This window comes from Mya arenaria, chromosome 11, assembly GCF_026914265.1.
Source record: "Mya arenaria isolate MELC-2E11 chromosome 11, ASM2691426v1".
NCBI classification, from domain to species: domain Eukaryota; kingdom Metazoa; phylum Mollusca; class Bivalvia; order Myida; family Myidae; genus Mya; species Mya arenaria.
Window position 1 is genome coordinate 40,352,333 of NC_069132.1, and position 27,679 is coordinate 40,380,011.

General features: G+C 35.6%; 2 protein-coding genes across 2 annotated transcripts; one reads left to right on the plus strand and one right to left on the minus strand.

Moving 5' to 3' along the window:
* Positions 1-3,388: 3,388 nt before the first annotated feature.
* On the minus strand, positions 3,389-9,975 carry LOC128209043 (trans-L-3-hydroxyproline dehydratase-like). Its single transcript, XM_052912859.1, has 5 exons — positions 9,929-9,975; positions 8,148-8,613; positions 7,384-7,536; positions 5,701-5,840; positions 3,389-4,814 (listed from the first exon to the last, which is right to left on the minus strand). The coding sequence occupies exons 1-5, from the start codon at positions 9,929-9,931 to the stop codon at positions 4,554-4,556; spliced, it is 1,023 nt and encodes a 340-aa protein (XP_052768819.1). The 5' UTR covers positions 9,932-9,975; the 3' UTR covers positions 3,389-4,553.
* Positions 9,976-10,042: 67 nt separating this feature from the next.
* LOC128208298 (uncharacterized) lies at positions 10,043-26,800 on the plus strand. Its single transcript, XM_052911839.1, has 5 exons — positions 10,043-10,623; positions 10,849-11,389; positions 11,949-12,204; positions 12,663-12,788; positions 13,789-26,800. The coding sequence occupies exons 1-5, from the start codon at positions 10,136-10,138 to the stop codon at positions 14,100-14,102; spliced, it is 1,725 nt and encodes a 574-aa protein (XP_052767799.1). The 5' UTR covers positions 10,043-10,135; the 3' UTR covers positions 14,103-26,800.
* Positions 26,801-27,679: the final 879 nt, after the last annotated feature.

Here is a 27,679-nt window from a genome sequence, read left to right on the forward strand (position 1 = left end):
TAATAATAATAATCCAATGGACAACTTTGGCGACATCAAACAATGTAAGTGATCAGGAGGAGCCAGACTCATACTCGCGTCACCTTAATTAACAATATTTTCATTAATAAAAATATTCTGATCTTGATAATGTAAGAAATTGAGTTAACATGTTTTTAATAGGTACACTAAACGTCTCATTGTATATCCTGCATTTTTTTTCAACGGAAACCGAAACAAAACGAACACAGCATAAGCATGCATGTGCGAGCATTGATGCAGCTGCTATTTCAGTTACGCGGAAGTGAATAAATGTATCGTCCAAGATCAATGTTCAGCTTGTAAAGTCTATTGCTGGGTTAAGTTATGCGGAAGTGAATTTATGTATTGTCCAAGGAAGAAAACACAAACACGTGGCTATGTATGAAAAGTGGGTATGTGTTTCAAAAGTCATAAAATGATGCAACGTAATATCATTGAGAGTGAAAACTGGGACCAATAACCTACTCTTGATGTGTTTTATACAGTTTCCTGAAATTGGGAAATCCGCGAAGAGTATATTCCGCCGCCACGATAAATGTATGCAGAACCTCACTTGTACAATGTCATGATCAATTACGAATTTAAACTCTCAATGCTATTTTTACTTCAGCTATGCATGTAAATCTCATAATAAAATTTGAATAGTTTTTGTCTTTATAATATCGTTTCATTTGTACAGTTAAAAATGTTAATATTTCTAAGCAGGTTAAAGTTTCAAAATTCAAGTGAGACTTATGGTGGTTTACATTATACCTGAAATTAGCTGTGACCAAGATAACATTAAAAACCACACAGTAGTTGAATTATTTTCTTCGTGGACAAAATTATTACAAACGCAGCGCGATGACGAATATATGAAGAAGGAACTACGCAGAAAGCTCACAGCAAATTCGCTGTCGATTTTCCCCACCTCCCCTCTTCCACTCAACATCCATGTTCCGTATGTTAAGTGTCCTAAAGACTTACCTATGCGCCCAACTTTATTGGACTTTTACCTATAACATATCTTATTTTGTAATCATACAATATATTCTGACTTGGATGCAATTGCACCAGTCTATTTCAAAATAAGTTATGACATGTGCTAAATACACCAGTCGTTTTCAGTTCAATACGCTGTTAGTGTTTCTGTCCCAAAACTGAACTCCGGTTGTTAGAACGCAAATATAAAATAGATAATAATACTTAAAACAATGCTATAAGCCGCTAGGCGTGCATACTTTTATAACCGTAATACGGAATCTACCATCGGGAGATCGACATAACGTTTTAACATTTTTTTACGAATTAATTCACGCAAGGATCACTATGAATGTCATTTTTTTTTGTTGGATTTGATAATGCAGAGTATTTTTTGAAGAACAGAATATTTCTCCTGCTATTTAATTTTGTCTGTATTAAAATTAACATTTTTTGTTTACCATCTTCCAGTCCTTAATGTTTTTTTTTTACCTTATGGAGATGATTGCCGGTATATTTAAATTTGCTGTATGCCTGTCGTCTTTGGAATGATCATATTTCATTGGCAATTATATTTGTGTTAGTCAATAGCGCCATCACGTCAGTTGATTCTTGGTACACTATTATGCTGTGCTAATTGTATTGTGTTTATTGAGGCAACCCGGATCTGCATCTCGTCGTAAATTAGGGGGGGGGGGGATGTTCTATATATGGGCAATCTGTGATTCCATCCGTTTTGATAATAGTGGTGTGTAACCTTTACAAGTTTAGTCTGTCGTAAATTTATGTAATAAATAAGAACACATGTTTATCCGAATTTTATTCTTTCTTCCCCAAATAGATAAAGTATAATAGATAAATTGTAGAAGTAAAACAATAACAGGGGCTTAAATGTATTAAGGCCCTGCCCCGGGAAATTGTTGCCATATTCACGATTTATTTCTTAATGAAAGTCCGTTAATAACTATAATTTGTGTTACCTGGTTTTCTTCTGGAATCCGCGAATCCAGTTTGCTATATTATTGGAATCTGGCGTACCTAACCTCAGGATCCGGAAAATGGCTAAAAATGGCTTGGAATCCGGAGTTCCAAAAAGAAGAATGACACCCTCATGAGTTTTGGTGTTTTACAAATGTCCACAATGCAAAACATACAAAAAAGGTAACTTTCCCGAACTTATAAGATGTGGCATAACCTGTTACCTGTTTTATTCACTTACATAAACTGGGTTCAATTAGTAGGTAATACGTATGTAGAATTCACACACACACACACACACACGCACGCACGCACGCGCGCGCACACGCACACACACACACACACACACACACACAATGTAAATAAACATAATTTGGTTCAGTAGTTTCATATAATAACGTTAAAGACAGTACACAAGTTTTAATAGAAAAAAATGTTACGGTTTAGAAACCATTATTCGACTTTTTAGCCGTATTAATTAATAGATTTTGACACAGTTGTCCGTGGTATTGAATGTTTCTATAGTAACGTATTGCCATTCAGGATTCTGATTATGTTTTGAGATTCGGAACTCCTCGGCTTTTTTCCATCGAAAAAAACCTCGGATGTATATGGACGGTTTACAATGTCGGAAATCTTTACATTTTATGTACGGTGCAAGTTGATCGCGTAGTAATTTCAATTTAGCAGTTAAACTTAAACTTTACTCTTTGGAATCTTAATCTTATTTATGCAATAATTCACTTCACTGGCAATAAATTTAAATTCAGACATACAAGGTACACGTTAAAACACTACAATTAATACTATTATTTAATTGTTTACGGACTACTTCTACTGATGTACCGGCAAACATCCGAGGTTGTTTGGAAAATGGCCGAGGAGTTCCGAATGATGTTCTGATTTATGTTTTTGGGCACGGACCTGCATGTCCGATGTTTTGGCCACGACATTTCCTCTGCAGGTTTTTGTAGGGATTAAAACTCAAGTTTTTCAACGATTCAAGGCATAATAAGACGATTCTTGCGCGCACTATCATGCCAATATGAAAGTGGTTATATTGGTCACTAAAACTTAAGACGAGTTGGCTGACGATATAAGGTTTATAAGAAAGACCGCATACATAAAGGATAATCGTAAAATGTGGATGTTCTAAATACAGTAGGAAGTGATGATGTCGGATGTCGTCGACAAAAACTTGAACCTGTAGGTTTGTTCACGTCTCAAAGTGTTCAATGAAACTTAGTTTGGGACACTTTATATACATGTGCATGTGTAGCAATTCCATAACTGAATTATGTCCAAAGAAGCCGATGTTTATAAATATATATAGCTGTCAACTTGCCAAGTGTAGTTAGCTATTCACATTAAACAAACCACCACGGTGGCTTATATGAGTATTTTCATTGTAAAGAACATAAAACTCACGAATGGTTGGTTATTTTATTAATTCGGCCATGTCATATTTTATTTTCACCAGATACAACCGGAATGCATCTCGCATATATTTATATACATCTGGCAATAGCACAAAACTGTTTCCAATCAAACCCTGCTCAAGTGGCTCTATGCATTATACCGTTACTTTTACCGTTACACTTATATTGAATATCAGCAGCTGGTTTCTACTATCTCTGTCGGTATGGGCAGGTTGTGGCTTGGTTTACACAACAAAGTGAATGGACCAGCTATCATCGTCCGTATAAGGAGAATGTCGTTATATTCAGTTGCTGTTTATATATACAGCTTTCACTGAACGTGAAAGCAAGCTTTCATCTTATTTTTCTCACTTGCATTGATATAGATATAAGTTCGTTATTGTTAGTATGTATTAAAATATGGCCCACATTTATGTATGTTGATAACTACTTAGGACATGGGGAATGCGAATTTTGCGGAAATGAAACCATCAATCCAAGAATATGTTAAATACTGTCTTATATTTGTCCACAATATTCTTTCTTTTTTTATCCAAGTTGCTGTTAAACAACGTCTTGCCCACGACTAACCGTCTAGGTTGCTCCGACCTTACAATATTTCATCGTTTATTTATTTAATCAAGCATCACTTTCTTGACAGTCGCAGCTTCAGTACATTCAATGCTTTGATTTTACTTAAAAATTTAAAAACTCGATACTTAATATTTTTTGCACACATTATTTCCCTTACTCAGTGATAAATCTAAGAACAGTTACTGTAGTTTGATTGTAAAAAAACTCCTGCTATGGTGTCATATGACTTGTAAATAATTTAGTGACATTTATCCGAAAACATTTAATTTTTTTCTGATTTCTGACATTGTTAAACTGCAGTAATTCATAGTTATTTTATGCTAGAAAGTTGGTAGGAGTGACCCCTTTGATAAATCTGTTTCAAAGCATAGAAGCAAGATTATTTTTTTTATATTATAGGTTAAATGTCACTGAATTTTGTTCAGGTCATATGACACCAAAGCAGGATGTCATTCCCATCAAACTACTGTGAATCTGAGTGCCGCTTCTTGAAACGGAGTAAACACTTCAACTAGTTGAGAGGCTAAGATAACTTGCCCTAGGTGGGGCTTATATCACTGACCTATTCAACCCAAAATTCCTCTACTTAAGTAGAAAGCCTTTCCCGATGTGGTCGTCATCTTCAAGAGTAAATGTACATTCCCCCGAATAGTGCCCCTTCCCAGAAACTTCAACTACCACGGCATCATGTGGTCCGTATCGGACTTCCTTTATTGCTCGGGCTTTGAACTTCGACCCCGCGGGGCCCCGGAACTCCCGACTTTGGTCAAGTTTGATCAGACTGCGAAAATACTGTTGCGCTATTCGCGCGGTCACTCCAGATCCACATGGACTTCGGTCTACCTGAAAAAGCAAACTAAATTTTAGGACATGAAAGAAAGAAAACTTGGGTATATACCATACAGAGTATTAAGAGACATCATTTTTTTAAGTTAATGTGGAAATGAAGTGATATTTTTATATGTCCAGCATACAGTTGTTTTCTGATCTTTATTTGTTTCACCATTTTGCTATTCTCTTGCACGTAAACGACGCATTAATTATCCCAGACCAATTAAGTCACGACGATTTTATCGTGATAATATTATGACAGAATTTTACTTTAAAAAATAAATTAGAATAAATATATATATATATACATATATATATATATATATATATATATATATATATATATATATATATATATTTGGTCGTGAAATCGGAAACAAACAACGTATCTTGGATTTTGGACCAGGTAGCATTATGACCGCAACACTCATGTCTGTCAGTTTGGCCAATATAAATAAATTGCTAGATTTTCATTCATTCATTTTTTTTTAAATGCGGGCGGGGTTGACCTTTTTATTATTATTATTATTTGACTGTTTGGCCATTGAATATGTGTTCATGCTCTTTCGTATTGCATAAGGGACCTATCCATGTGTTTTTAGACTAACCACGAACATCATCGTAACGATTCTCCTTTTTTACATGTGAATGTTTTACATCGCCACCGTAGGTATGAATAAACGCCGTTCTCAGACAGTACCGGACCGATACGAAATTACAGTCCCTAGTTCAGCATTATTTTATTTCTGTCAATAAAGTTTAACGGGCGGCGTCAAAAGAGGGGGCGGGCGGGGATGAAAATCTAGTAATTAATTTAAAGTCGCCTTAAGTGGTCATGATCCACACCCTGGACAGTGAAGTCAAAATACTGACATAAATAATAAACGTATATATGAACCTCTCTTTCGGCAAATACGCAGACATTGGCCGTCTCTTTGTCAGAAAATATGTCATTTCCGTCCGTTACTATGGTACCGTATAAAAAGGCGAGGTCAGGACTGTCGGGGTGGGATAACTGGAGGCTGGGCCGCAGGATGTCTGAAAGGAGAACATTCGGTAATTATATCAGAAAATGCATTAATATTGATTTAAAGGAGGATATCAGTGTGAATTTGGCTTTCACATATAATTATAATGTACAATATACTATCAACATATCTTTGATAATTCGAACAACAGTTATCGGCCCTTTTGTAATCGGGTTGAATACTGTTAGTATGTAATTACAAAAATAAATGGTTTGATGTTTCACCGTCGCATAACCATTTATTTTGAGAAAGTATATCCTAACAATCTTTAAGGTTTAAGTGATCTACATAATATTATGTAAACTACCCGCTTAATGTGCCAACCACGCCATCTGATTTTAATCAATTACAACTGAATACTAGGGCTGGATATTGCTCAGAATTTTTCGATACGATACGTATTCCAATATGGAGTTGGCGATACGCGATACGTATTGTCGACACGATACAGCAATAGATATAGTACAAAATTGTCTGAATAAACAGTAAAACCTTTTTATTTCAGAAAAACTTAAAACATGTAAACAAAAATCACCAACAAAGAGTGTTGCACAAAACAACAAATTACTTCTAGAATCAAATGATTAACAGACAAAAGGTATTTTAACTGCGAATGTATTAACTAACAAGCCTTTTCTTAAACCTATACTCTGATGACCATGCAAAATGGTTAAATTGACGTCTTTTTGTAGACAATTAAAATAACATCGAATGAGCATGCAAATAATGAAAATTGCCTGGCCAATTCCGTTGCCGTACTGGTAAAATGACCTTTTGTCTTCGTTATTGACTTATGGTTCAATGCCGTCATGTAAATTTATTTTTGAAAACGAGTAAAAAGTCATAATTATACCCAACTGTCAGCAGGTAAGTCATATAACTCTACCTCCCGACACTACAGCGTGCAAATCGATTTATCGGTATATCGAGCCAACACTACAGTGAAAACTACTCCACTATGAGAAATAAATGTATAGGAAAACTTGAGAAATACTGACTTCTCATTAGACAAAATATTATGTTGACCACTAAGTGCATATTGTGACTGGTAGCATGTGTGCTAAGTTCCATGTTAATATATTGAATGATTCTGGAGTAATTATAATAAAGGTAAAAATGTTTGCAAAACAAGGTTTCACAAAAACAAATGAGCTAAACTTAATGTTTTTCTCTTTTAAATTACCAGTTTTCCACAGCTAAATTGATGAAGTACAGATTAACAATCAGATGATGTATTTTTATTGGACGTTTATTTTTATCAAACTTTTAAAAAGAAATCAACTAGTGTATATTTATATTTATATGTTTTAGTTTTAAAGTTATATATTTACAACGATTGTGACAAGTTATTACAGCATTATATTAATCACTCTATTTGGCACGATTTTACGCGAGAGTGTGGTCTTGTGCTTTGGAGGAAACCGGAGTACCCCGGAGGAAACCCACTTGTCCGGCTTGCTGACCACAAAACAAACTCACATGCACCCAGGCCGGAAATCGAACCCGGGTCTTCTAGGTGAGAAGCGAGTGCGCTAATTACATATTAAATTTACCAGTAACTTGTCCCGCCTTTTGTTTTATGTCCTGTATGGACGCCGTGGAGAGGTCAAGGCCGAGTCTGGACGCAGGCACGAGAGCATAAAACGCGCCGCCGTAACTGACGTCAACCGTAACCACGCCTGTACCGGGCACGTCTACTTCCACGTCTGAGAAAGATGAAATAAAAATGAGTCCGAGAAAGATAAAGGGATCGATTCAAATAACAAAGTTCATTGGCAGTGCGACGTAAAAATGTCTGTGACTATTAGAAATATTGTCATGGCAATTTACATAATATAAACATCAACAAAAACATAACGAATAAAGCGTCATATTAAGAGTCAAACACAAACAGTACGTAACAGGATATTTCAGTATTTAGGTTCATCAGATATTATTTGTGTACTTGGGACCGGCACTGGAGCTCGAGTCCTCGACTTATTTAGCTTTTGATCCGTAGTCAGTATATTTAATACGAAAATTGAAGAAATAATGGTCGGGACTAAGCCTCGACCTCGATCGATCGCTAGTTCTCGAACGACCGCCTGTTCGAATGACCGCAATTTTACTGTACAAGCAAACCATTAATTATAACGCATACCTATTGCTTTCTCTCATCGGTTTTGCTTCGTTTTCGTGTTGTTGTTGTTGTTTTTTGCATGTCAGCAAGATTACACAGTCTCGTTAATAAGATTGTAACACTAACCAATGCATATATAACGGCAAAACACTGACAAGCTACTCTGTTAAATGCGAAAAAATAAAAAAACGTACATGCCTTTCATGTACAGGAAAGCAGGGACGCTGTTGAATGCGACGGCGCCTGTCTGCCCGCCCTCGGTATATTCCACGTGCGCCTCCACAGGTCCACACGGGCACTGGATTACAACGCGTGTGGAAGGGGCCGTTGGATTGCGTACTATCCCTTTGTCTACGGCGTACCGCCCCAGTGCGAGAACCGCGTGGCCGCACATTGTAGAATACCCCTCGTTGTGAATGAAAATACAGGCTAGGTCGGCGCCCGGTTCGTCCGGTTCGACGAGGTACACGCCGTACATGTCATAGTGACCCCGGGGCTCGAACATCAGGAATTTCCGGATGTGGTCCAAGTTTTCGCGGATGTAGCGCCGCTTGTCCAGTAAAGTTTTCCCTCTGATCTCGGGCAGACCGGAAGTGACAACCCGGAGCGGTTCCCCACCCGTGTGCATTTCAACTGTCGTAATTCGCATACCGTCAGCCATCTCCTGTAAAGTGTGTGTGATTGAGTATAACCTTTGTCAATAAATACAATTAAAGCTCATCCATAAACGTCCGTTTCATTTTTAGGTATGCCTCTTATACCCCTTTACTATTTTCCCTCCGCCATTTAACCCCCTCGGCTTTCCCGCAACAATATATTGCATTTGTCGAAATTGATTTTACAATTATAAACTAACTTATGAAACTGACGATGATAAGGTGCTGCCCTAGTTCAAAAATTTAAACGTGGACGTCAGACAGCTCACTAAATTGGGTCTCGCATAAGTGTTTTTTCTCGAAAATCATGCTGTAGATCATATAGAACCAGGGCGTTCCTGGAGGATTTTGAATTGTACGCCAATTTAATTTGAGTGAGCCTTGGAAATGTGAGTGTTTCATGAGGTGGTCTCCTAGTGTTATATTGGGTGAGCGCGGGACGGGTGTCCCCTCCCGTATGTCGTTTTTTTTAAGAATGCACTGATATTACTGTTTTCAGCATCCTGAATGCCAAACCATCAATGAATTACTATAGACTTTAACCATTAAGACCTTGTTCACATATACAACTCATTAGCCTTCAGTGTTTATTCCTGATTTGGAGATCTCAGGTGTGCAGAGAGATATTGCGCTTTAAGATTTTGCATTATTCACCGGCAGTCAATTGTAACCACGCCCCCCCCCCCCGGTTTACCGGGGATAGCGAGGAAAATCGACCGTGTTTTTACATTCCAGGTGGCCCCGCAGTGCCGAGTGAATGCGGTGGTTTTACCCGGGATTGGCTGGACCGTTAGTCAAAGTCCCCGCTGTTCCCCGGACCTGGGGGCCGTGGTTACAATTGACTGGTGCATTATATACATGTTAGAGAGATAGGCCGATAAATTGCTTGGTTGCTGAAATTATCCTTTTGAATAGTGGACGTCCTTGTAAAAGCCTTTAAAATTAATGCGCTCAAAAAAGTACAATTGGGTTTAATAAAGCCGGTCAGAATTAAAATGTTTGTTAAAGTTACGTTTTTATTTATACTTAATTGCCAAAGTCTACATTACCATATATGAGTGGCTGAAAACGAAGGAGTAAAGTACGGTTTGCAGGCTCATGTACATGATAGAGGGTTAAAATTTAGTACACATGTACATTAGCGTGTATACATACTTAAATTGTCTTCTGTATACAGTAAAAGAGTTAAATTGTTTTTTTTCTTTTTAGAATACGGTACATGAATCGCTTAATATTTGAAAGTTCCCTTATATGAACAATTTGTTTCAAGATATAAATATCGTTTAAACGTAAACGTAGACTAATAAATACATGCAAACTTACCATGTATATTGTCTCAGATGGCACTGATTGTAGGGTGTGCTTTTGTGAACGAGCTCTACTACGCATGTCCCCGTAAATTAACCGGAAGTTGTAATGTAGTCAAGCTGACCCGGAAGTAAGAAATGTCAACATAGTTATACGTGTTTCAAGCCTTCTGTCGAAAGAAAACCATGTCAATACTTACTATTTGAAGCAATAAAATAAATCATGAAATATATCTTCAAGTTACAGACATTCTGCATATGCCTCATTTGCATGTGTAGGTTTACAGGTGCTTTACACTTGAAGGGAACATGGAGAACGTCAGATTTTTTCTTATTTTTGGCAAAGTTTGGATTTCAGAAAACTGACCCGGGTCTTTTATCAGATACTCAAGGTTTTGTGTATGGAAATATAACAGCAAAGGATAAGAAAAACAATAATTATTTTACTCTAGTTCTTGTTGACAGCGATTATTTCTTAGAATTTTATGGAAACCTTACTCTTTATGGGGCGGAAAATTGTGAAAAAATGTTTCACAAAATTGACACAATGGCATTTGATTACCCGTGCCATGCTGATCCTGCTCATGGAGAGGACTTCCTTCGAAAAGTTCCATGTCCAGTTGGAAAGTTATGCAAAGATGAAGATAACCCTGCCAATGTTCTTCCAGGTTACCAGTTTACGTACAAAGTACAAAATTCCGTACAGCCAAGGTAAAATTTAAACATATGATAAAAATATTGTCTTTGAAAATATTGCTGAGTGCCAATTCATTGCGCTTTTCTATGAAATTGTTGAAAGAATAATTTTATAATTATTGCTTTACATGTGTTAATATGAAGTTAATTATATGAAAAACTTTGGCCTATTTGGCAGTCAAATTATTTGATAACATGTTTTTTAATGATCTTACATTGATACTTACTTTTTTTTCACAGGTTTTGGTACCTTAGTCTCGTTGCTTGTCAAAGACCTTCGAAAACCTGCAAATGGACTGAAATCAGAACTTTAAACATCGAAGTTGACTATGATATATGGCTCGTAAATGGAGACCCAGCGTCAAAACACCTTAACCCATTTGAGCATCAGTTTTCATTTGAAATGCATGATGTGTTTGAAATTTATGCCATATTTTTCGTCGTGTATATACCAACATTGATAGTATGGCTTTATGCTTACCTTAAACAAGTTCATAGGATTACAAAAATGTTGACAGCGTGCATAGTTACAGAGTTTACAGGAATTGTTTTTAATTTCTTACATGTGTTCATTTTTTCATTTAATGGTATTGGTGCTTCATGGTTAAAAGTGCTTGGAAACTTTTTAGGAATATTTGCTGAGTGCCTATTTATGCTATTACTGTTAGTAGTTGCAAAAGGATGGACTATTACCACTATGAAGTTATCATCAAAGAAACAGATTTTCTGTTTTTGGGGCATCTATACATTACTGAATGCTGTCTTCTTCATCATGAGTCTTGTAAGTAAACATTTTACGTCAATAACTTTCTGTTGCAAATAATAGTTTGTGCACTCTGGTCCCTTAACCAAAGACATTGAAATTATACACGATGCTTCAGCAGGGTGATGTGTAATTTTTCTGCACAATAGTTATTGACCAGTTACGCTCCATCTTTTCGTTACCAATTCAATATGGGAGTTAATGAATAGATGTAAACAAATAAAACAAGAAACATGGTACAAGGTTCATTAACTGACTCATTGCTTTTTAATGCTTAGAAAATATAACTGTCAAATCAAAGTTAATTGATATTTCAATGTACTTTTTTCAGTTGAATTGTATTGTATTGTAATCCATTGTCTTTTCTAAGACTGTGATCTTTAGCTGTATTCAATAACCAACTAAGATCTAAGAGTAAAGTCTGCGTGTTTTGATTTGCCTGTAAAAATAGTTGGTAGACTTAATGGAATCACTGATGCACATCTAAGGATAATGATAAGATTTATATTTAATACTGCCCCTTGACTGTAAATATAGGTTTAATTAAAACTATGCTGATGTCAACAATCTTTTTCAGATAAAGATGGACATTATCACCAACGTTGATGAATGGAACTCATGGCCCGGCTACTTGATCGTGGGGTTCCGTGTGATCATCATGGTCTGGTTTTTCCTCGAGCTGCGAGCCACAATACGACATGGCCAACACAGTCCCAGATTGGATTTTTTCCACCAGTTTGCAGCCTTCTACCTAGTCTGGCTTCTCTATCTACCTGTCCTTGTTCTCATCGCTGATCAAATATCATACTTGTGGCGATATAAAACCATTCTCAGTAAGTCGATGCTACATGTACATGCAATGTATCAAAAATTAATGCTTGACAATGTTAGATAATTATAAGAATGTAGAAATTAGGCTTTCTAATTCAAGAAAATAATTGTTGTGATATTTTTTATGATTCAAAGTGACACATGTAAAATAAGTATACAGTTAAAATGTTTTGTTTAAACTGTAAGCAACATAAGTCATACATGTTGAAATTAAAAAATTTCCATGGACAGTTGCTGTTACAGTTTCCTTTAAAAAAAATTTGTTCTTACAATGCTGTGCATCAAAACATATTTCTGCTCTAACAGACATGTGCCTTATTAAAAAACAGATGTTTTTGCATGTGTGGTTGCGAAGAATAGTAGTTATTTTCAAAACATATATTTCAAATACTTGTTGGAACTACATATTTGGTAAAAACAAATCAATTCTTTTGTAACCATGATTTTTATTGTCTCCCAGGCATTATGTATGCAGCAGACTGGCTGTCATATGTAGTTCTCATTCATCTGTTTTGGCCAACGAGATCTGTGCTGTACCTGATAAAGGGAGACACGCCCCTTCCTCAGTATGACCTTGAAGCAGCCGGTGAGTGTTGGTGCCGGTGTGTTTGTTCTCATCATCGGCAACCATGGTACTTAACTCCGTTATACTTCATAAATACTGTGGGACAATTGACTGACAAAATCTCATATTAATAATAATGAATGAGATAGGGGAGACAACTCTCCTTCCAATAAATTTTCCTGTTATACTTGATTGCATTTTACAATTAAATAATTAACGGTAACCTTTCCCTGACTTGACTGATGCAAAAAAATAGTACTGAAAAGGTGGATCCGGTTCAATTCTGGATTTTGCTGTGCCAGAATATCTTTCTATGAGAAAGCATCTGGAACCTTGCAGAACCAAAGAAATTGCCTCATTAATTGTTCATAATTACGAGAATTTCCTAGCAAGATTGCTTATGGTACACAGCAAAGCAAAATGTAGAAGTGTATTGGGGGTATCCCACAATGGTTTGTTCTCAGCCGAGCCAACTTAGTATAAATGTATTTAGTTTACAACAATTGTAAAGCATGTTATTACAACGTTATATTGATCACTCTTTAATTATTTATATGGTCTTACGTTGTTTGGGGAAACTGAGTTTTAAATTGTTTGAAATTGTTTGAAAAAGTCTGTGTATAGTGTTTGCTTTGTGCAGCAAATTGCAATACTCAGGTAGCTTCAAAGTATTCAAACCGATTTTTGTTTGTTTCATTTTTTGTTTAAAGTGAAGGGTATAGTCATTTGCTCTGTGCAGAAAATTGCCATACTCAGGTAGCTTCATTTTTTATTTTTATTTTCACAACTTGATATTTGTATTGTAACTGGCAATGGCTAAATTTCCATGTATGTTGCAAGTACTAAAACTCTTGCTGAATACTTTTTGAGTTGTCTCCCTTGATCACCTTAAAGAGAAAAAATAAGTGTTGGCTTATGTGCTCAGCCTCTTTTCTGAATTTGATTTAACATATAAATTGTAGTAATCATGTTGCGATGACTTGAATTTCTATTTTTAAACTAATTTCTTATTTTTGAACAGGCTTGATTGACATGGAGGAGGAGACAGTGTTTGAAACTCCACCCACAAGTGTGTACAGGGAACCGCACAGACTAATCAAGCAGGAAACCAGACTTCCTGTCATACATGAAACCAGTCTGGGCACCACAAAGATGAAAGCAAGAAGAATAAGTGGGGACAGTCTACCAAAAACAAGAGGGAGTAAAACCAATCTTTTGGAGAGCGAATCTTCAGAATCTAGTCCATCCCATGATAATTATAAAGCAAATGGGACAGTTTACACTGATGTTAATTTAGTTGATGATATTGAATTTGAAAACTTTGAAATGTTATGAGACTGTAGGAGGTATTTTTAGCTTGTCTGTCTTATGAAGAAAGGTCAAAGGTCAAGGAAATGTCTTGGCCTTGTTGTTGTCAGCATTGGTTACTAAAAATAACTTCAAAGATATTCAAAAGGAATGTCATGTCATGCTCATGTTGCAAGAGACAATAAGCACATGTATGGCAAGACCTGAAAATCTGGCTTTAATGATTGTTGAGTTATGCCCCTTGTTTGACCAAAAAAACAAACAGGCAAGCGTAAGTTTCACTCAGTGGTGCTTTTGTTTGTTTTAGTCACAAACAGCTTTAAGTATGTGATAGATCTCTTTGCTTATAGGACAATTCTTCAAAAATCTTCTCAGAGCATGAAAATAAGATTAAAGAAGCTTAGCTTTTCTCATTTTTTTTTTTGTTTAATTTTTTTACAGCAAGAAAATAGATAAACAACTGCATTTGTATAAGAACTTGTGACTTCAATCCTGGCATTCGAACTTCATTTACTAACATTTTTGCCTAATAACAGCTTGTTTGAATACTTGATCATAAACCCTGCTAAATGATATTGTTATAATATTTTATTCCATTTGTTTTAATATTTTTGAATCATTTTGTTTCAATATTAATAATACATGTACATGTAGTTTGATGGTTCGATATTTTAGAGGAATATGGGGTGTTTTAGTTTTTCATCTTTAAAGCTAGAAAGCTTTCTTTTACTTATGAACAAACATGTAAGCTATGTTGTTGGTTTAGCTGTGATATTTATGTACATACTCGAACATCTATTATTTGGTTGTTTTGTTTTTATCCTTATAATTCAATCATTCAATGTTTGAAGATAAGATTTATGATGGTAATGAAATGTATCCTTTTCTTCATACATTCACCTTATCACTCCTGCTAACTACATGTATATCCTCATTGACGCTGCTTTTTACAATGAAGTTATTTATTTTATGCTTTCTGGTTGTGTTTTAAGATTTTAGTCCGTTCTCAGTGCGTACAGGTCTGGGACACAATTTCTGGACATCATTTATGAAATTACAATAAGTTTGCATACAATTTGGCACAATTTTCTGAAAGGCTATAATAAAATGTCATTTATATTTTTTTAAGGCATTTAATAGAAATAAAAATTGTTTGTTTCACTGTAATGAGTATCTATGCCACTCATAAAATAAAGCTAGGGTGCTAAATCGGTGAAACATATAACAATCTTACACACAAACCAACTATTATCCTCTATATAACTTGGGCATTACATGCATGCCATATTTCTGAGAGGCTTCCCAGAGGATTTGGTCTGAATTCCAGGGGATTTTGAAATTACACCAGGGGATTTTTACGCGGCGAAAATTTGCGCAATATCTGCATTTATAATATAAGAATAAATACAGAAATACACTCAAATTATAATAGTTTTTGGACTTAGTTTTTTTAGCTCCACTGGCCGAAGGCCATGGAGCTTATGTCGTCACAGATTGTCCGTCGTGAGTGCGTGCGTGCGTGCGTGTGTGCGTGCGTAAACTTTTACTTTAAACGACATCTCCTCTGAAACTGATAAGCGGATTTTGACAAAACTTCACAGGAATGTTCCTTTGGTGGTCCTTTATTAAAATTGCTCAAATGGTTCTGGTCCATTGCACAATATGGCCGCCACAGCTAAAAATAGCAAAATCTTTAAACGACATCTCCTCTGAAACGGATAGGCGAAACTTGACAGAATTGTTCCTTGGGTGGTCCTTAACCAAAATTGCTCAAATGGTTCCGGTCCGCTGCACAACATGGCTGCCAGGGCAAAAAAATAGAAAAACCTTTAAAGAACATCTTCTCAGAAACCGATGATCAGATTTTGATGAAACTTAACAGAAATGTTCCTTGGATGGTCCTTTATCAAATTTGCTTCAATGGTTTCGGTCCACTGCACAAGATGGCCCCCAGAGGTAAAAATAGAAAAACCTTTAAACGACTTCTCCTCAGAAACCGATGATCGTATTGCAATGAAACTTGACAGAAATGTTACTTGGGTAGTCCTTAACCAAAATAGCCCAAACAGTTCTGGTCTGCTGCACAACATGGGCACCAGAGCTAAGAATAGAAAAAAACGTTAAACTACATCTTCTCAGAAACCGATTATCAGATTTTGATGAAACTTTACATAAATGTTCATCGGGATGCCCTTTAACCAAAATTGCCCAAATGGTTCCGGTCCGCTGCACAACATGGCTGCGAGAGTTAAAAATAGAAAAACCTTTAAGGACTTCTCGTCCGCAGTCTTCACGAAAAACATTTTAACCTACTAGCCAGTTGGACTAGCATAATGGCATATTTTACTAGTCCGAATGACAATCTAGTAGTCCGACTATTTTGCCACATTATAAAACTGTATGCTTGAGGTAAATACCTATTTCAATTGAGCAGCTTGCAGTTTGAGTACACATTTCTTTATTATGATGCTCATGCAGTGATAGGGAGTGACATCCTTCTGTTGGGAATAGTGCTCCTTGTTTTTCAGAACCTATGGGTACTATGTAAAAACAAAAGGCATCTTGCTTGAATAGACTGTAATAATATCAACATGGTTAGAAAAGAAATGCCATGCTTTAATAGCTTTGATTACATTTTACTACTGAATTACCTCCTTAATTTTTCACCTATAGCATCTTTAAATAATTTTTAAGTAAACATATAAGCATAAAGTTCTCACAAAAAGATCAATTTAAAAACCTTACATTTATACATAGGAAAGTATATATAGACTGAACATTAATTTTCGTTTAAGTGACATTCTGAAAGTTTATGAAACAGCTATTTTTAGTAACTTAAATGGCCGAAAAGTGTAAGTGAAACACCAAGTCGATTCTATCTCGTCAGTTCTTGTTCAGGTTAGATATTTGCTTCATAATCTATTCAGATTAAATGTTAACCGATGATCAGATTTTGATGAAACTTGACAGAAATGTTCCTTGGGTGGTCATTAACCAAAATTTGTTAAATGGTTCCAGTCCACTGCACACCATGGCTGCCAGAGCTAAAAAATAAAAAAAACTTTATACGACTTGTCGAAACCGATGACCTTTTTTCGATAAAACTTGACAGAAATGTTTGTTTGGTGCTCCTTTACTCAAATTGCCCAAATCATTTCGGTCCACTGCACAACATGGCAGCCAGAGCTATTAAAGTAAAAAATTTTTTTAAATAACTTCTCCTCAAAAATTGATGATTGTATTTCTATGAAACTTGACGAAAATGTTCGTTAGGTGGTCTTTGCTTGAACCTTTTGGCCAGTGGAGCACAGGCACTGATGTGCCTCTTGTTTTTTAAATTACAGGGGATATGGATCCCCAGGCGGGGGACCAGGGGATGGATTTTTCCCCCTGTTGGGGGATATGGCATGTATGGCATTAATTAGGGTTGCTGATGTCTTTATGAGTGAAAGGGAACTGATTTGCTTTGCTTTCTCTACATTTTGTTAATATTTAACAATAACTTTTACTTCCTGAACATAAACACCAATGCTTTTAAATATATGTACATATGTAACAATGGGCCAATTGTTCAGAACTTTGTTAAAGTTAACGATGTTGTTAGAGTCATCGTTGTTAACTTTTAAATATTCACAGTTCTGGACTTTGATGGATACATTAAAATTTGTAATCTGTAGTATATCTAACAGGATTTGAGACAATTATGTACTTGTTCTTTTAAAATATATGAGCATATAATCAACTATTTACATTCAAAAGTTAACAACCATGTTGTTAATCACGTTGTTAACTTGAACAAAGTTCTGAACAAACAGCCAATTATCAGAAACAAAGCATTATTTTACCTACACACATTGAAAGAGATCTATAATTATCAGGTTGTAAACTTGAAAGAAAGTGTGTCCTGTTTTAGTTTCAATTGTGTTTGCCATTGTTGATAATTTATATTATCTGTCCATAAAACAATAAAGCTTTATTTTGCCTACCATTGATTTTAAAGGGCTCTTAAAATGAGTATATTCAATTCTATATACTGTGAATTTTCTTACCTCTTCTATTGTTTTATTATACTGGTAATTATAATTATTTTTGTCAGAAATGTATCAAGGTTGTTACATTTTTTGTGAATTATTTATCCAAATCTTGTCTATTTTTGCTGTATTTATTTGCTTAGGTGAGATAATTATGCCCCCCTTCGAAGAAGAGGGGTATATTGCTTTGCACAGGCATGTCGGTCGGTCGGTCCGTCGGTAGACCAAAGCTTGTCCGAGTGATAACTCAACAATTCATGGACGTATGGTCATCAAACTTCACATGAATGTTGGGCCTGACCAGTAGATGACCCCTATTGATTTTGGGGGTCATCGGGTCAAAGGTCAAGGTCACAGTGACCTTTAATGGTAAAATAATTTTAAAGCTTGTCCGAGTGATAACTCAACAATGCCTGCACCCATGGCCCTCAAACTTGACATGGAGGTTGGGCCTGACCAGTAGATGGCCCCTATTGTTTTTGGGGGTCATCAGGCCAAAGGTCAAGGTCACAGTGACCTTGAATGGTAAAAGGTTGTCCGAGTGATAACGTGACAATGCCTGCACCCATGGCCCTCAAACTTGACTTGGAGGTTGGGCCTGACCTGTAGCTGACCCCTATTGTTTTTTGGGATCAATGGGTCAAAGGTCAAGGTCACAGTGTCCTTGAATGGTAAAAGGTTGTTCGAGTGATAACTCAACAATGCCTGCACCCATGGCCCTCAAACTTGACTTGGAGGTTGGGCCTGACCACTAGATGACCCCTATTATTTTTGGGGGTCATCTGGCCAAAGGTCAAGGTCACAGTGACCTGGAATGGTAAAAGGTTGTCCGAGTGATAAGTGGAGGTTGGGCCTGATCAGTAGATGACCCCTATTGATTTTAGGGGTCAAAGGTCAAGGTCACAGTGACCTTGAAAGCAAACTCGACAATTCTTGGACCTATGGTCATCAAACTTGACATGAAGGTTGGGCCTGCCCAGTAGATGACCCCTATCGACTTTGGGGGTCATCAGGCCAAGGTCAATGTCACAGTAACCTTTAACGCAAAAAAGTTAGCAAATCTTCCCCCACTGATATCTCAACAATGCCTGAACCTATGATCAATAAACTTGACATGGATGTTAAGCCTGACCAGTAGATCACCCTTATTGATTTTAGGATTCATAGAGCCAAAGGTCAAGGTCACAGTGATCTTGAATGGTAAAAGGTTGTCCGAGTGATAACTCAACAACGCCTGAACCCATGGCCTTCAAACTTGACTTGGAGTTGCATCTGACTTGTAGATGACCCCTTATGATTTAAGGGGTCATCGGGTCAAAGGTCAAGGTCACAGTGACCTTGAACGAAAAAAACTTGTCTTGTGATAACTTGACAAAGCCTGCACCCATGGCCCTCAAACTTGACATTTAGGTTTCTGGTGACCAGCTGATGACTCTGGATTTTGAGTTCTTAGAGTCAAAGGTCATGACGGTCATAACACACTTTATCCTCACACTTAAATGGTCATAATCTTAAAACAGCAACAAATCAGCTGTCATTTCATTCCATGCATATTTCATTCAATTGTCCATATAATCCTGACAACATGGCGCTCAGGGGGGGCATAATGTTTGACAAACATCTCTTGTTATTAATATATTCTCATTTAACTTACACTGGAAATGGCAGCTGTCAATCATTGAGATTTCTTGAGAGAGAAAAAATCATCAGAAAATTTAGTATTAAAAATGTTAAAATATATAAAAATAAAATGGATACAATACCCAGATTTGATTATAATAACTTAATTAACCTGTATGCTGTAATGGTAGATTTTATGAGTGTTTCATTAAATGGTTGTTTTATCTCTGAGCATCTATGTTGCAAATGAGTATTGACCATGGTCATTGTAAAAAAAATAATTGGTGTCCTCATAAAAGAGAATCTACATACTCATAAAGTCGCCAAATAGCTTAATAAGATATTGTGTATATTGTTACTACATGTATACATATAAAGATTCTTAATCACATAAAAACAATATTGACTTGTATCTTATAAAGATTCTCGTTTCTCATAAAGATACATGTGCGTATTATATAATATATAAAGATTTGTGTATCTTTAAAGATTATTTGATCTTATAATATAATGGTATCTGATAATATTTGTGTATCTTATAAGGATTTTCGTATTTCAAAATGGTTATCGTATCTTATAAAGATTCTTTTCAATTTTAAAGATTATTGTATATTATTAAGATTCTTGTATCTTGTAAAGATTTTTTATATCTTATAAAGATACTTGTATCTTATAGAGATTTTTGTGTTCATACTCACGAGTCTTCCCGGTGGAAAGAAGCGTTGGATCTTGATTTATTGAGTGCAAGCAAGTGCTGTGTATGAATGTACTGTAGACTTGTTCCACCTTAAGAGTTGCTCAAATAGTTACATGTATTATACATGTATTATATTTAGTAGTTAGGAATAAAGGCCGTACCAAATTGATTATATGTTTAGTTTAAACTTTATATAATTTTATTTTAATCACTCTTGTTGGCACGATGTTCCACGAGAGTGTGGTCTTGTGTTGTGGGGGGGATCAGAGTACCCGGAGAAAATCCGCTTCTCCAACTTGGTGACTACAAACCAAACTCCCATAATTTTTTATATGTTTAGGGTCAGGTTCCAATTTAATAACCAACCTAGTTGGCAGGAAATAAACAAATATGCCAAAAAAAACAATAACCCATTCTCTGGACATCAAATGGCCTCCGATGGTTAATTTCACTAAAATGTGATGATAGCAATTCACAATAGGGTAGGATCAATATGGCATGACAAAATTTTCCTTTGATGACATGACTCATTCAGTGATAATTATTACTCATTCCATATTGGAACTTGTATTTTTTAGCAGATAATGGGCTGATTGTTCAGAAGTTTACAACAATGTTAAAATCATTTATTTTACTATTAAAAGGTGAAATTATTTTGTATCATACTCATATACTTAGATAAAACATCTGAAACCTGTGTCTCAAACTTTGTAAGGAAAACTGTAAATGACATGCATGCCCATTTAAGTTTCGGAGGAGTAAAGATTTAAAAGTTAACAATGAGGTCGTTAACATTGTTGTTAACTTTTAACAAAGTTCTGAACAATCAACCCAATGTATACATGTTATTAAAGAGAGTATCAGAATTATCTAATGCTCAAGAATTTATTAACAATTATATTTCTTATAAACCATACCATGTACATATGTTTGATTTTTATCAAAGTATTGTAAAGCCAAGCCATTCATAAAATAATATTAAAATAAACCTCATTTTTTTATAATCAAGATGTAGAGATTGAATAAGTAAAAATGATACTCAAGAACTTTTTTATTACTTTTAAAAAAAATGTCTGTCTACTTCATATATTTTGTACAACGAAAGAATTAACTTATATTTATTATACTACCTGTATGCATGTCTGGAAAAGAAACTTATACATGTGTGGCTAATAAGTGCCAGGTCCCAATTTCTCAAAATTTCGGGGGTATTATAACTAAAAAAATATAGCATAAGTGGTTAAACTATCAATTGTTCACTTAACCAAATTACTTGCTCAAGTTTAATTTTATAGACCAAAACATATTTGATCAACATTTGTTTTTAAACAATTTCCTTGTAAAGTCTCAAAACTCATTTAAAGAAGAAAAGTTATACAATTTATACTGAAACAAAAATAGTGAGCTCAGCTTGACCCTATAATTGTTTGAGAAGTTTGGGCCTTAACTTCCATAAGGGCAGTATGTTTACTTTTTGTTGCCTTTTCCAAAGTTAATGTTTCACTTCAGTATTAAGATGTGTGGTCACTGGTTGTTATTTCTTTTAATAGAAACTGTTTTCCATTTCATTGAGTATTGATTGCTTCTTGCCAAGAATAAAATTATAAGTGCTAGCTACATGTATGATATGATTAGTTTATTTATGTGTTTTGCGAGTTTCAACAAAGTATCAAAGAAATAACAGCAACTGTAGCAGGAATCTAAAGTCTGTAGGAGTGTTATATAGTTTGGTTTGCTTTAATTATGTATTTCAGCTAAATTGTTTTTTTAAAGAAAATAAATAAAGTGTTGTCATGCTTGGTGTCATTATTGTTGACATTGTTGTGCAAAACTTAAACCTTGCCTCAACGCTTAAACATTTCAAGAATTTGAAATAAAACTTGGTATATAGGTTCTCAGAGAATCAGAATTATAGCTATCCCCATAACTCTTGTTTAAATAACTGTTGAGTTATGCCCCTTTTTCGACTGAAACAAATATGGCAGATAAGCGTCGACTTTTTTGCTCAGCGACTCCCCTGTTTTTACTAATTAAGTATCATGTTTTGTTTTATATCATCCCAGTTTGCTCATTCCATAAACGGCCATACCAGCATTCCAATTACTGTTTTAGTAATTTTATTACTTTTGCTGTGTTAATGTACATGTATCCGGTATTCTACTTACAAATTCCATTGCCAATATTTATTATATTAATACATAAATAAGAATAAGAACAACATTATGACACCAAATCACCTGGATATAAATATTCATAACTATTTTACCAAGAAATATTCTAGTCATATGAAAATCCTGGACAAATGAAGACATGTTGACTGGAGTTAATAAATTCTAGGATTGTCATAGTCCATTTTATTGCTGTATCAATAATGTAAGAGATCATGTGACATACCGTAATATTTACACCTCAACTTCCGTTCCTTAAATGAACTGCCTTTCGGCAATTGCGTTCATCGATCGATAAACGCAACATCTTCGGATCGTAATTCATTGCATAACAATATACATGAAAGCTATTGATCTTGTTATTGTTTGTATTGTGCGTGCAGGTCCCGTAAAATATAGATCAACATTTTTAAATGTGTAAGTTTATTATATTTTAAATATATTCGTACTAGAATTGTTTTAATTTTACCATTTAAAGTGATTTCAAGTGGTTGATCTTTTCCCGCGTTATTGTGACGTCATTTGAAAAAAATGTTTCCGGTTATAGTCGGGTCGTTCTATTTACAGAATGGGTAAGAACGGATTACTGAAAGGTTTTCTTCAATGAAATGAAGTATTTTTTTAACAATTCTTGAATGAAATAATGAACTATTGGTGTAAATATAAGAATGAATTGCAGGGTTGATGTCATTATCGGGGATATGAACGCAATTGGGTTGGTCAAAGTACGCGTGGAGTCCTTCGGTAAATCTCTCCATCGGTTAAACACTTGTTAATATTTATATCAGGGTGGTTTGACCTCTTCAATTCTGACAACTCATCTGGTCATTTAAGTACATTATTATTATTATTATTATTATTATTATTATTATTATTATACAAAATGAGTTAGAGAGGTGAAATAAACAAATTATAGACTTGATTCTGAACTTGTACATTCCCGGCTTTCCGTTGTTTTTTAGCACAAGCCATACTGTACATGAGTTTTTAGTTCCAAATAGTGTATACTCGTTTTAATTTTGTTTTATTTGTTTTCTTCTATACAATTCTTATTTACATATATTATCTTGAAATTTCATCCAGCCTTCAGCAGAAATGTTAAACTTTGATGCTTGGTGACCACATATAATTTTAGTATCATTTAAAAGGGTAATTTTAGCTTACTGATTACTTATATATAAAATAAATGAAAATACATTACATATAAAGTTATGGCAGTTTGTATTTTTGTTCTGTTATTCTGTGAAATTTGAAGAGAAATTATTATCTTTTTCTTAATCCTCTTCTTATTTAACCCTTTTATATGATACCAAATTTATATGGGGTCACCATTCCAATTACTGTACATCTGTTTCCTTAATAATCATCATGTTAACGAATATCAATTATTCAATTATTTTTGTTTATAATACATCTTATTCTGACATCTACAAAAACAGCTATTTCCTCTTACTTGTCAATAACCTAATGTTAAAAATATTAAGCATTGAAATAGATGATTTGCTTTATTGTCTGTGCTTTATAGCCAATGTTTTATATATTTTTGAGCCAAATCTGTAACAGTGTTTCAAGTGTTTGCTATTGAATCTATGGTTCACATTAAGCCTTCAAGTTTCTTCACTCTCTACCCTAGTTATTCAAATTATACTCAAGCACATTGCTAAGTTGTATTATTTCAATCACAAGGGTTTGTGGGTGACATACGGTAATTATTTAGTTACATGTTGTCAAGGAAGACATTCAATAACTAGTGCTCAGATATTATTATGTCTCCCCCTCTCTGGGGGAGACATATTGTTTTTGCCCTGTCCGTCAGTCCGGTAGTCCGTCAGTCCGTCCGTACGTCACACTTCGTTTCCGATCGATAACTGGAAAACCGCATGACCTAGGATCACCAAACTTGGTAGGGAGGTTGGTCGTGAGGTGTAGAGGATCCCTAAAGTTTTTGGGGTCACTAGGTCAAAGGTCAAGGTCGCGGCGACCCCCAATATAAAAAACATTTCTGCTCAAAATCTTGAGAACGGTTTGACCTAGGTTCACCAAACTTGGTAGGGAGGTTGGTCATGAGGTGTAGAAGATCCCTATTGTTTTTGGGGTCACTAGGTCAAAGGTCAAGGTTGCGGCGACCCTCAATGTAAAAAACATTTCCGCTCAATATCTTGAGAATGGTTTGACCTAGGTTCACCAAACTTGGTAGGGAGGTTGATCATGAGGTTTAGAAAACTCCTATATTTTGGGGGGTCACAAGGTCAAAGGTCAACGTCGCTGTGACCTCTAATGTAAAAAAATATTTCCGTGCAATATCAGGAGAATGCTTTGATCTAGGTTCACCAAACTTTGAAGTGAGGTTGGTCATGATGTCTAGATGATCCCAATTGTTTTGGGGGTAACAAGGTCAATAGTCAAGGTCGTGGTGACCTTCCATGTAAAAATCATTTGCGTGTAATATCTTTATGTCTCCCCCATTCATGGGGAGACATTGTTTTTGCCCTGTCCGTCAGTCAGTCCATCAGTCTGTCAGTCAGTCAGTCAGTACGTCACACTTCGTTTCCGCCCAATAACTATAGAACTCTTAGACCCAGGAACTTCATACTTGGTATGCTAGTTGGTCATGACTAGTAGATGACCCCTATTGAATTTGGGGTCACTAGGTCAAAGATCAGGGTCAACGTGACCTTGAGGTGAAGAAACGGTTTCCACTCAATAACTAAAGATCCTTTGGGTCCAGGAACTTCATACTTGGTATGCTAGTTGTTCATGACTATTAGATGACTCCTATTGATTTTGAGATCAAAAGGTCAAAGGTCAAGGTTACCTTCAGGTAAAAAATGTTATGTTGGCAGTGACCTTAAGCTTAAAAATGGTTTCTGCTCAATAACTAAAGAAAGCTTGTACCCAGGAACTTCATTGTTGTTCATGACTAGTAGATGACTCCTATTGATTTTGAGATCAGTAGGTCAATGGTCAAGGTCACCGTGACCTTGAGGTGAAGAAACTGTTTCCGCTCAATAACTAGAGAACGCTTGCAACCAGGAATTTCATACTTGGTATGCTAGTTGGTCATGACTAGAAGATGACCCATATTGATTTTGAGATCACTAGGTCAAAGGTCAAGGTTGCCATGACCTTGAAGTGAAGAAAAAGTTTCCGCTCAATAACTAAAGATCCTTTGGTTTCAGGAACTTCATACTTGGTAAGCTAGTTGTTCATGACTAGAAGATGACCCCTATTGATTTTCAGATCAAAAGGTCAAAGGTCAAGGTTACCTTCAGGTAAAAAATGATACGTTGGCGGTGACCTTAAGCTTAAAAATGGTTTCTGCTCAATAACTTAAGAACGCTTGTACCCAGGAACTTCATTCTTGGTACGCTAGTCGGTCATGACTAGTAGATGACCCCTATTGATTTTGAGATCAGTAGGTCAAAGGTCAAGGTTGCCATGACTTTGAGTTGAAGAAATGGTTACCGCTCAGTAACTAAAGAACACTTGCACCCAAGAACTTAATACTTGGTATGCAAGTTGGTTATGTAGATGATCCCTATTGATGTTGTGATCAGTAGGTAAAAGGTCATGGTCACGATGACTGTGAGCTGAAAAATGGTTTCCGATCAATAATTGAATAACGCTTGCACCCAGGAACTTCATACAATGCAAACTTCGTTTACATTTTCCATGATTAATCAACAACACTTTCTTCTCTTCACTATTTAATATAATCGAATAAACCAAACTTCACTGTTGGTTTGTCTCCAGTCCAAAGTTACAAATTTCATGTCCATCATTTATTTTTTCTCAGCTACGACCACACAATAGGGGAGACAAGCGCTTTTTCAAAAAAGCAATCTCTAGTTGAATAGTGTTGTTATATATCCACATGCTACTTATAGCATGGTTAAGCTCCGCCTTGTTCTGAAATGGTAGTTAATGTATGGACAAAAAGAAGAAAAAGAAAAATCTCTCCAATATGGTGAAAATGAGGATGAAATATTCAACATTTGTGTATGTAGTATAATAACTAACCTTAAATCTTTCACCTTGACCGGAGTAACAAATCATATCATACTTCATTTTGAAATGAACCATAGTTTCAAGAGATAGCGCTCGAACCTGTCACATTTCATATAAAGTATTGACCAGTTTGTTAATTAGCATTCAAAGTATCACAATTTTTTTGTTTGTTTTATGTTCTGTTGAAATAAATTATTTACTCTCAAATGTAGTTTGTTATGAATCTTTTGATGTTTTGTCACATTGGGAAGGGGTTTGGGGGCTGCAGCAATACACAGGACTTCAGACAGCAGCTGATTCTGGACAGGCAGGAGCTTATCAGGTCAGATAAGACCACCACCAAGGAAACAAACTTGGCTATATTCCCAGAACTCCCCTGACCTTAAGGATTTTGAAAAAAATCCTGATTCTGGGATGTGATTTAGAAAAAAAACTTGGCAGTTTATCAACTTGCACTGTGACTATCCTTTCATGAGTAATCTGTCAACACCTCTCAATCATGATTACGTTGCATTTATTTATCACATTCAAATCAAAAGTTCCCAGAATTGTGGACAACCAAGGAAAGGTGTGTTGAGAAGACTTTGTGGCCTAGTTTCAGACCTCGTGTGACCCAGTTTTAAACTACCGGTAGTCAATGATTTCATCAAGTTAAATATTCTGATCGAGTTTCATGATTATTGGACCAGATATATTGCCCCTAGTATGTCCCCAAAATTTTTCTTAGATTTGGTCTAGTGACCTAGTTTTGACCCCATGTAACCCACTTTTAAAATGCAGGGCATTTCATCAAGGGTAACAATCTGTTCAAGTTAGAACAGAATCTAAAGAACCATTATCATGATATGGTTCAAGACAAAAACAATCTAAGATTTGACCTAATGACTTATTTTTAATCACATGAGACCCAGTCTAAATAAGTCCTTAAGTTCATCAACGGGAAACATTTCTGATTAAGTTTGATGAATGGTGGACCAAATATAATGCCTCTGTTGTGAAGTCCAAAGTTCTTTTTAAGATTTGACCTTGTGACCTTTTTCTTCACCCGTGAGATATGGTTCCATACAAAAAAGAATTCTA